An 11,150-nucleotide genomic window follows, 5' to 3' on the forward strand; every position below is an offset into this window, starting at 1 on the left:
CCTCAGCCACGTCAAAACATCTGGGTAACCTTGGCACAGACACTCAAGCAGGAAAACATATGCCTGTCCACTGCAGCAGCAACAGACCCTATGTCCACCTGCCTAGTAGGCGTTCCTCTAAAAGTTAGTGAGTATTTAGGCAGCTATGACATACACATGCCTAATAAAACACCTGAATTATTCACTATATCACCTAGGCAATCAACACAAGTCAAAGGTAATCCTATAAAAGAGCTGCTGCCAAAATTGCCCAAAGCACACCAGGAACCCCAAGAGCTAGAGCTGCTTGGTTCCTACCCAGCAACATACTGCATTCATTTTAAAGATTATCCAACACCTGCTGACACTAAGGGTTTCCATCACATCAGACAATTTCGCAAGGAATTTGTGTCCACCAAGTGGTGTACTAGTTTAAGCCATATTCCAGCTACAGATCCAGTTCATTCAAGTCCCAAAATTCTACCAAAGGGATTGTTTTTAATTTGTGGGGACCGGGCCTGGGCTGGAATTCCTTCTAATCTGCTAGGAGGACCATGTACTATAGGGCGGTTGTCCCTGTTAGCACCCAACCAAACATTAATTAGTAATTGGACACACAAAAGCAAATTAGGCAATAAAATACAAAAGAGAAGTGCTGAAAATCTGGACCCAAATTGTGATGCAGAAATTTTCCATTGGGCTAAATCAAAAAGAATTGCTGTGTCTGTATTTCTTCCATGGGTTGCAGCAGCTAAAGCTCTGGGTAAATTAGGTCACCTGGAGTGTTGGGTGGTTAAACAGGCAAATTTAACTTCAACTGCCATCAGCTCCCTCCTAGAAGATGAGGAAGTAACTAGACAGGCAACACTCCAAAATCGTGCTGCTATAGATTTCCTCCTATTACTACATGGGCATGAGTGCCAGGAATTTGAAGGACTTTGCTGCCTGAACCTGACTTCAAAAGCTCCCAATGTCCACGCTGCTCTGCGAGATATGAACCACCTAATTGGACAAGTGAAGCAAGAAACAAAGGACTGGTTTAATGAACTGTTCAAGGGCTGGGGGTTTTCTGGGTGGTGGACTTCCATAGTCAAAACCCTTATGTTATTTGTTGTCATTCTTTTCCTTGTAGCAATAGCATTTGGTATCCTACGTCATTTAATATTTAAAGCCATTAATGGTATAATTTCTTCTACCTCAGCAGGCAATCATATAGAGATGGCAAATATAAAACAATCTAACTCTCCTGCTTATCACAAATGGTGGGCAAAATAATAAATTTGGACTAGAATTAGTTTAATATCATCCCCCTACTTAAAAAACAAAAAAACGGGGAGATGTTGTAATTCAGTATTTGAGGTATAGGAAATTATATCAGGATATCCTGTAACCTCCTTCCTGCAAACCCCAGTTCATGTCTTCCTTTCCGGTCCTGTGACCTTCCCCTGTGTCCTTGTACCCACCGGGGGTCGGATATTCCGGTCCCTGTCCCCTCTGTGTCCTCATCCCATTGGCAGCCAGCCAAGGCCACTCCCATTCCCCTCTCCTGAATACCTGGTTCGGGGGAAGCTCGGCCTCCTTCTGGCCACGCCATCGCCCTGCAATAAACTGAGACTGAAAGAGCCTCTCTTGTGTCCTCCTCCATCCATGATGTGATACTGTGTCTGTTCTTAAGTAATTAGGAAAAAGACACAGTATAATCGCATCACTAGCTCTTTTCATAGAGATCTCCACTGTGACTGCCAGATTATTGGGTTTGCTGGTGAGTCCTAGGGCTCTATACGTTTATAATCTATCAAAACAAAACAACATTTATTACAAAGAAGATCACATCATAAGATCACATGCTGTTAAATCATACCCTGAAAAGCACAGAGATCCTATTTTTAACTGCTCTTTCCTCTCTCCACTGTGACTAAATCTGTCCACATCTCCTTTAATATTTTTCTTAAATTTCTGTCTTTGCGTATATTAAAAGCAATGTAGAGCAGAGATTTCTACTATCTGCCCTAAACTATTAATAGTGGTGGAATATGTATGCTTTGTATACATCTATACATCTACACTTCCTATGTTCTGAACATTTGGAAGTGCTAATATACTTTTAATTCACTATAGAATGTTAAATAGACTGTAAGGATTTGAATAAGAATGAATTTCTGATAAAAATGAATGAAAATTTTCAAATGTCTGTCACTATATCTGCCCTGCATGACAGTAGTTCTCTTCTAAAACTCACTCACGTATTATTTGTTTCATTTTTTTTAATGATTCTTATACAGTCAAGAACAAACTTGCTGCTCCTAGTATAAGACTTAGAAAAAAAAATATTTTCTTATAAAGATAAATACTCTGCTGTCTCTTAATAAAAGCTTCATAAAATTAAATTTTTACAACAAGGAAAAATAAATTTAAAATGGTGTCATCTTCAAGAGTCTTTTTTAATTAAATCTTATTTTCTCCATAATGAACAATCAGTTGACATTAAATGATAGTTCATAAGAATAGTTATGCCTTTATTTCAGTTAGGCTTTATCAACAAATTTGGTTTACAAATTCTTTCAGAAGAGTCAATACCTCCTGCATGTAGGGAGGACCTAGTCTTTCATTTTAACTGAACTTCTAAAAAAATGTTATAAAAAGTAGGTTTCTGCCATTAGGGTACTCTGAAGAGCAGTAGAAACACAGCCAGAAAATTCCCTAGTTTGAGCAATTCTTAAGTGACCACCCAAAACCAGACGGTTTCATGAAATTATAAATTTGGATCCAAACACAATAAAAGCCAGATAATCCACTCCTCAGAAACTGTAATTATTTTAATGAGAGATGGAGGAATGTTCTTATGTTCACTTCTCTGGTTCCACTAATACATAACTGTAATTCATTAATTCAGGGTCAGACAATGAGCCTTTGAGCAATTACTCACATGAGTAGTCTCACAGAATTCAATGTCTTCATTTAATGTGCCATTAAAATGGTACATGGGTGCATTTAACCAAAGCAAACATTAGTTCACTGCAACACACAACAGGTTGCACCATAAGAAGTGGAAAGATTACTCAGCCACTATCCATTGAGAATACTGAGACAGGAAAATGGCATCATGAATTTGTTTTTTTCAAGAAAAGATTTCACTGAAAAAACACCTGAGCCTTTCACCAGATTCTGAAAACCAAGTTGGTCCATTTCAGAACCTCAGCAACTACTCTGCACAGTTTGCAAAGGCAAGACAATCCCAAGCACGGAAAGTCTAAGAAGAAATTCTAGAAATACTTAGGTATGATACTGGAGAATTTTAAAGAGAAAGCCAACACAAAATCAGCCAGATAGAGAGGCAACTCAGTCTCACCTGCAATCTCACTTACTCTATGCTTGTGTCAGCCACCATAGCACTGCACCTTGTGCAGGTGTCAGAGCTACTGTGGGTCCTTGCTGAAGTACTGCACAAACCCAGCACATCTTTCCTGGGAAATTAGATGTTCTCTCATTCTTGATCATGCCTTCTAGTCCAATACTCTTATAATACATACATATTTGGCTCAGATAAAAAAAATTTCATTATATTTAATGTAATAATGAAAAACTGGATATAAAAAAAATATTTTCTACCTCCTTCTCTATCTTTCTCTATTGCACAGCTTATGACCAAAATTTTGCTGGCTGATTTAGGATGTTGCCTGAAAGGTGACATAAAACCAAATGATGTGAGCTAAATGCCTGAGATCATGTCCACATACCTAATTCTTTTGTACATTTTTTAAGTACTCAAAGCTAAAAGTGAAGACAAGAAGCAGAGACAATTTCCTCACACCGATGCAGTTTGCATGCCTTGTTGAAGGCAGGCTTTATTTTGCCACAGGATTGAACAGAGAGATTTGGAAACACATGCTACTCCTGGCTTACCTAACAGCCTGCTGATTTCCTCAGCACTAATGAAAATCCAAATACTATTACTTGTCCCAGAGGCATTTCAAGAGTCCCAAATCTTTGCAGGTACAATATCATCAAGGTCTAAAAGACATTGCATATTTCCTTCCTCATCAAGAGTAGGGTATTCAATAAGTTTTAGAGACAGATGCCCTTCAAGGCTGAAGATAAAGATTAATAAACCTGGAATTAGCATAGATTAACATCATCCAGTTTTAAAAGGTTTTGAGGGAGTACGGCTTCAACCCCAAACCCAGAATTCATGCCTCTCATCACCATCCCTCACTATCATACCTGAAATTATCCTCCCCTGCCTCACATTAATTGGAGCCAAAATATTCGTTCACTCCCCAGGGACCATTTCTTTGCTATGTTCTGTACTGAGATATGTGTAAATCAGTCCAGCTGCACTAGTTCTGTAGATGGCATGCAAATATCAGGTGTTCATGAAACTTTTAATTGTCATTAATGCTGGACTGTATAGGGGGCAACATAGAAGAGAAGAGGTCTTGTGTCCTAAGGTATTTTTGGAGCCAGGGAAGTTCTGTAAGTCAGGAAGAGATGTTCCTCCAGAGGGCGATAAAGATCAAGCACTTGATTATTTTGAGTAAACTTGGTAGATTGTCAAAGCCTGTGAAAATCCTCCTGCCTTCATCAGGGTGAAGTTCCCCTTTATTGGTGTGCAGTTTAAAGCCCTGAGGACAAACAGTTCTGGACATTAGCTAGGGTAGAGAGGACAACATAATCCTTCTGTAAAGTGCATTACAGTTACTGGTGTGTATTACTTTCATAAATAATAACACTCTATGTGTGGTTGTGTCCAGAAATTCTCTATCCTTCCTCTTCAAATATGTAACATACATGGAAATATAAATAGCCTTTGTTAGTCCTCTCACATTTATTCACAAAGAGACATCATAAAACTGGAGTTTGTTACATTAATTCTTGGGAAAAAGTCACATTCCTCTTATTTGTCCCTGAAATTATTCAACTAAATGCAACTTTTCTGTATGAAAATCCAGAACTAGAGTCTTGCTTCAGGATAAGACACTGGAGAAACCACTTTACCATAGAAACTATTACCTGGGGAAGTTTTGGCTTTTTTTTTTTTAGTTGAGATAGAAGAATATTTAAGCAAGGCTTTAAAAGGCCTTCTAGGGTCCAGAGACTTTTATGCTTATTATTTTTAGCACTGCAAAGAAATTTGTAACTCCAGTGGGTTATACACCAGATATTTTGCTGAGCTAGAACCCCAAATGATATTCAGACCACTTAAAATAATTGTGTCTCACCACACTGCTGCCCTTTTCTATAACTTTTATTGACAAAAATGCAATCAACTGAAGAGAATGGAGAACAGTCCACTCATACTATTCCTTAGTCACTGAACTGTGATGTGCTTGAATCACTCAAAGAAGTTTTTTAGTATAAAAAGGAAGAGGAAATTCAACAAAATACTTACAGTTCTTTGCATTAGTAAAGGAGTTTCAGAACAACCTATCCCTTCATCATTAAAATTTGATTCCATATTGATTATGTCTTCAATAACTTCTTCCATCTGATAAAATAATATTTTAAGACAAATCACTACAAATAACAATGGAAAAAAAAAGTTACATTTAAAATACACAGGAATTAATCTTGAATATCTACATCTTATCTCAATAAAACTGAATTTCAGAATTTTATATCTTAAAATTCAAACAATTCAAACATTTCTATACAATATTCACATTTTTTACTTCTGGTGAAAACAGTCATTCTCTTAAACACCACCACCTATTTTAACCCCTTATTGCAGCACCATGATGAGATGGCAGGAGTGCATGGTTAAGCTGTAACTGTGACCTGTCATCTTGATCAAATGTGTCATATCCACAGTGCATTGGCACAGGAAGACTGAAAGGAACCTGTGGTTCTGCAACTGTATGAGACACTCAAGGTTTGGTGTTACATGCTGCTCTCTTTGGCAGGTAGAGGGTTTTTTTTTGTTTAGCAGTACACTGGATACTTTTCCAGACAGCCTTCTGGTCTCACTTTTGATAAAATCTGAGCCAAAAAACATTGAGCCAGATGGAATAGCTCAATGATTACTTGGGATGAAACAATGAATACTTTGAAAGCCTATAGAGATAGATAGATAGACAGATAGACAGATAGATGGATAGATAGATAGATAGATAGATAGATAGATAGATAGATAGATAGATAGACAGACAGATAGATAGACAGATAGATATATAGATAGATTATAGATAAATTTGGACAAAGTACAACATGAGTTTTCAATGATAATTATGGTCTGGTTCCATTCACAATATAATTTTGGGAGAGATCCCACAGTAAGCATGTCACTTATAATTCTACTGTCTGCAGCTCTTGGGAGCTGAAGGAATTGTAGATGTTCCTGTGCAGTGAAAGGATCACACAGACATGGGACCTTTCCACACAGTCTTTTAGGCCACATGGCCCAGCACAGCTCATACATGCATTGCTCTCCTTCTCTAAAAACTCCGGTGCCAGGAGTTGTGCCCAGACTTATCTAGGAAAGCACCATCAGGGCCAAAAGGATGCCAAGAAATGCTGGCAATTAAACAATGTGAAGGAGTGAAGTTTGCTGCACCAACCTGGGTGTTGGCTCTATATTATTTACTAATGTAACTATAGCCTTCTGTCAACCACAAGGCATACCCACATTGAGAAATTACACTGGGACAGTCATCCCCCTGAGTCTGAGATGAGATTATTCAAATCATTGCAAAGCTGCCAGGATGTTGCCAGTGCCAGCTATCACCCTCCAGTTTTCCCCAGGCACTCCCTTGCTCCCCAGGATGGAGCGTGGTCCAAGGGCAGGCTCCTGATCAGACCCAAAATACCTGAGAGCAGTACCAGCACCCTGCACTCTGCCAGCATGGAGATGGCCACATGTGTGTCCACAAAAACCAGTTAAAATAGCATTTTAGAGTAGCTCCAGTAATCCATAAACCTGACTTAAATTGTCAGTTGTCAATGCAGAAGGAATGGAGAGGCCCCAGATGAGCTCTCCAGGAAGATTTATGGGCTCCCTCATGCTTAGCTATGTAACATCCAAATGCTTGAATGACTCACGGTGTATTTGTAGGATTTTTCTGTTCTATTAATGTCCAAGACATGATACAGCATCTCCATTTCTCATTTCTGTAGGAATTCCCCTTTCACCTAATAAACAGTCTCTTTTGAAATCTATTGATGTATTAAAAGCCATAATGACCTACATCTCACACTGGCTAAGAATCTGATATTGTATTACAGCTGCACCTCTATGAAAATCGATGGTGGCACTAAAGTTAGCATATCTTTGCCAATTTACTCAAGATAACCCATATAAAAATATAGCAGCTAACTGAAAAATGAATGGTTGATTTTTTCACTTATATATTGAAGGTAATCAGTATTTAACTTTTTTTATGCAGTTAATATCTTTAGACAGAAACAACTCCCATCTGAAAAAAGAATGTTTTTCTTCTCAAAGTGTATATTCAGAAAATGCACAGCAACATATGTTGCATGTATAAAAAAGAAGCATTTTATCTGGCAGCATCTAAAAGATCCTGCAGTAAGCTATTCCTAGGCACACAGGGGAATAACCCACATAACTCAAAAGGATGCAGAAAGCAAGTGCCATAACCAAGGGCCCCTTGAGAGTTCAGAAAGTCATCTCTTGCCCACTTTGAGCAGGAGGTGGGTCATGCAGCCTGTGGCAGAAGCAGCCGAGGCCCAGCTCCCTTCCCTGCCCAGCCCCGCCGTACCGCATGCTCGCGCTCGGCGCCGAGGGCCAGCAGCTTGGGGACAGGGCTGTCCCCGGGGCCAGCGCTGCTCGCTGGGGCCATGTGGCTCCGCAGGATGGAGCTCACCCCCACGGGCTGGATCGTGTGAGAGTGCGACAGCGAGAGCGTCTGGCTGGACAGCTTGGTGTCCAGGGTCAGGTACTGCTTCACCTGGTGCCTCTGGCTCTGCTGGATGTGGTATCTGGACTGATTTTCCAAGTGCGTTTGTACCTGGGAAGGAATGGAAACAATTGCTGAAATTTCAAGTTGCTTGTATCAGTATTTATACATATGCTCACTTTAAAATATTTCCAAACAGTAGATTCAGCTTTAATAACATTTAGATAGAATTAATAGTATCTTTTTTCAATTTTACACACATACACATTTTTTTGTTTACCATTTTCCCATTACACAGAAGAACAAACACTCTGAATAATGATAAAGAAAAGCAGAATTAGAAAAAATAACCATGATCCTGAGAAAAGACCAGAAATATGCTACACATTTTTCTCAATTAAAAGTGATCTCTCTTGAGATCACTGCAATAAAATCTACATGCATATATGTACCTAAATTAATATTGACTCTTTTGTACATGAAATAGTAAATAAATGCACAAAGAGAAATATCATCCAACCAATTCTAAACATCAGCAGCAGCAGACATTCATTCACACCTCAATCCACATTGTCTCACCTTGTAATAAGTACAGTCACTAAAATGAGGCATTGCTGTAATTTTGGAAGAGTCAGAGCTATAGTTCTGAATGCCTGCTCACTATCCACAGACTGTGCAGACTATTTGAGGTTCCTCTTGAGGACAGATCATGTTTTTAGTGGATTGAGCTTTATAAACTGAGTGGTCATGCCAAAATGGCTGATTAAGACTTTGGGCCATCCTTTGACTACAGAGATTGACAGTTGCTACTTCAAACAGATCCCATTTCAGATCAATGTCACATTCCAGCAATTTAACTACCAGAGGAGCACTGCGTACACAGACCTTACTGTCAATTCAGCCCTGTGGCTCTCTCCTCTTCCTATGGCATGACTGGTCACAAATGTCTTGTAATAAATTTTTCTCAAGTGGTCTCTGTGTAAGCATGATTAATATTTGTTAAATAATAGCAAGGCTTGCTTTGAAGACTTTTTTCTCAAAAAAAAATTTAGTCATTTAAGCAAACTTCTTTTTGATTCCCCTAAAATATATAAGCAGAAATAGATAGCCATAAAAGCAATTTGTATTTGAAGAAGTTATATTTTTCTACAATATTGCAGTACCTACTTTTTTTTAATCATTAAGTATAATTTTAATTATGTTTCTTTAAACTAATTTTCCATTCATATAAAAAGACTAAGCCATGCAGTAATTAATATGAGATTAATTATTTTTATGGAAGCCCTAAAGTTATTAAATAATATTCCATTAAAATATCGATATAAAATCTTAAATACACTGTTTGGATTTTCCCCTGGTTTCTGTTAGGAAGGTATGCATGATATATAAAGTTGCAAAAATCATGTGTATTTGGGATTTACTTACATCATTATTTGCCTTAACTTCAATTTTTGTGTTAGTTTTAGAAAGTGCATAATGCACTGATTTTTTAAGCTCTGATTTATCACATGTAAGGATACATGCAAAATCATAACAAATAATTCAGACACTTATGCACCTATTTAGTCCTTCATGCTTAAACTCATATTATAAATTAGATAATCAAGCATTTTCTTAAATGATAATCCAGTGAAATCTATTGCATGTCAGTTTAATCACAGTATTAAATCAAGCATAAAATCAAGAATATCGTATGCCTTCAAGTTAAATGGGAAACATAAGAAAGTTGCAGTGTCCAAAATCTATACTACCTTGTTTTAAATTTGTTTTTAATAAGGAATTTTTATAGGTCTACAAGAAAACTGTGGAGAACTCAATGGTTTGCTTTTTTTTCCTCGGGGCCCCAGATTGCCAGTGGCAGACCAAAATCTCTGAGCATCCTGTTTTCTTAGTGAACCACCACAGAGCCATCACACTGGGCAAAGGGAAGATCTGTGAAAGACATTCAGCTAACTGCTGATTAGGTTAAAAATAGTTTATCAGATGTGCTTATTTAGTATGATAATCTTTCAGTGATTATATCCTGTCCTGAACTTACACAGGCAGAAAAAGAATTAAAGCTTTGCCAACAGAATATATGTTGCTGTGGTTTTGGAAACCTCTCCACTCCTTTACTGTGCCAGTTACAGTCATTACAAAGCAAAATCTTTGAGGTTAAAAATGGATCTATGCCCTGATTTTCAACTTAATATATTCTAAATAAGTCTTAGTACTCACTGCTAAAGTAAAGCACTTTTTAAAATCAAACCACAATGTCAAGACAAAGCAGAATGGGAAACCTCTTTTTATAATCATATTGTTAATGTACCATAAAAGTGGGGTGGGGGGAAGGGAAATTCATACTGTGAGAAAGGAATATTGAAATTGCAAGTCAAGCTCTCTAAACACAGAACTTACTTGCAAAACTGTGCATGTAATGTGTGTGAACTAGGAGTAAAAGCTCAAATCCTCATCATTCTATAAAACCAGATAGTACAGTGTCTCATTCCAAGTATGACTGGTCTATTGTCCTTTGGGATGTTGCATGACTTCTGTTATCTTTTCTCAGTGGTGTGAAGGTAAGTTTCAACATAGACTTTCTGAATATTGCAGATGACTTTAACTCTTTTAAGTATTGCCAAAATTGTAAATGTTAAACTTTGACTTTATTTTGAGCTTCATTTTAAAGATGCACAAGGAGCAGTTAAGCATTAAGCACTGGCACACATTGCCCCAAGAGGCTGTGTAATCTCCATCCTTGGAGATTTTCAACATTTTTCTGGACAAGGCCCTGAGAACCTGAAGGAGCAAAGGAAATCTGAAAACAGACAGGGAAATTTGAATTGATAGTCTACATATAGAAACTCTGAATAACCATTATCAAGTCTGGTGAGGGAAAAAAAGGATAATATCAGGTTAGAAGTTCAGTGAAATAAGTGCAAAAAGCAGAAGACCTGAAAGACCAGTTCCACATAAATGAATTTCACAAGCAAAATAACCAAGATCAACATGCACTTAGCTGCAGAGAGATCTTAATCATGTGAATGTTTTAGATCCACAAAACAAAATGCTTCTCAAAAAAAAAAAAAAAAAAAAAGGAAAAATAAAGATTTTCCAGAGCAGAATAATTTTTATTTTCCCAATAATCCTACTATGGTATCCTCCAGTAGTGTTGGGAGACTGATTTTTCAATTCAGAATCTTTTGAGGAATTCCCATAATCTGTGACATTTTATGAGACCCTATGTGGAATTTTAAGATTCAGATGTTGATGCTGATGCATCTTTTACTGCCACAACAGTCTGAATATAGGGTTACTTTAGTTTTCATTTTGTCTCTG

The 11,150-nt window shown here is 37.6% G+C and overlaps 1 protein-coding gene across 1 annotated transcript; it reads right to left on the reverse strand.

The window, feature by feature from the left end:
- Positions 1-4,158: 4,158 nt before the first annotated feature.
- On the reverse strand, positions 4,159-7,862 carry LOC130248269 (transcription factor EC-like). Its single transcript, XM_056481903.1, has 3 exons — positions 7,695-7,862; positions 5,369-5,464; positions 4,159-4,601 (listed from the first exon to the last, which is right to left on the reverse strand). Exons 1-3 carry the CDS (start codon positions 7,773-7,775, stop codon positions 4,458-4,460), a joined length of 321 nt encoding a protein of 106 aa, XP_056337878.1. The 5' UTR covers positions 7,776-7,862; the 3' UTR covers positions 4,159-4,457.
- Positions 7,863-11,150: the final 3,288 nt, after the last annotated feature.

Source organism: Oenanthe melanoleuca, chromosome 1A (genome assembly GCF_029582105.1).
Source record: "Oenanthe melanoleuca isolate GR-GAL-2019-014 chromosome 1A, OMel1.0, whole genome shotgun sequence".
NCBI classification, from domain to species: Eukaryota; Metazoa; Chordata; class Aves; order Passeriformes; family Muscicapidae; genus Oenanthe; species Oenanthe melanoleuca.

Excerpts from the sequence above, each read along its gene's own strand:
- LOC130248269 (XM_056481903.1), bottom strand. The coding sequence starts at position 7,775 with ATGGCCCCAGCGAGCAGCGCTGGCCCCGGGGACAGCCCTGTCCCCAAG. Across the intron at positions 5,465-7,694 it reads GCGCCGAGCGCGAGCATGCG|ATGGAAGAAGTTATTGAAGA; the intron begins GTACGGCGGGGC and ends TTATTTTATCAG. Across the intron at positions 4,602-5,368 it reads CTTTACTAATGCAAAGAACT|GGCTTTAAACTGCACACCAA; the intron begins GTAAGTATTTTG and ends GTTTGTCCTCAG.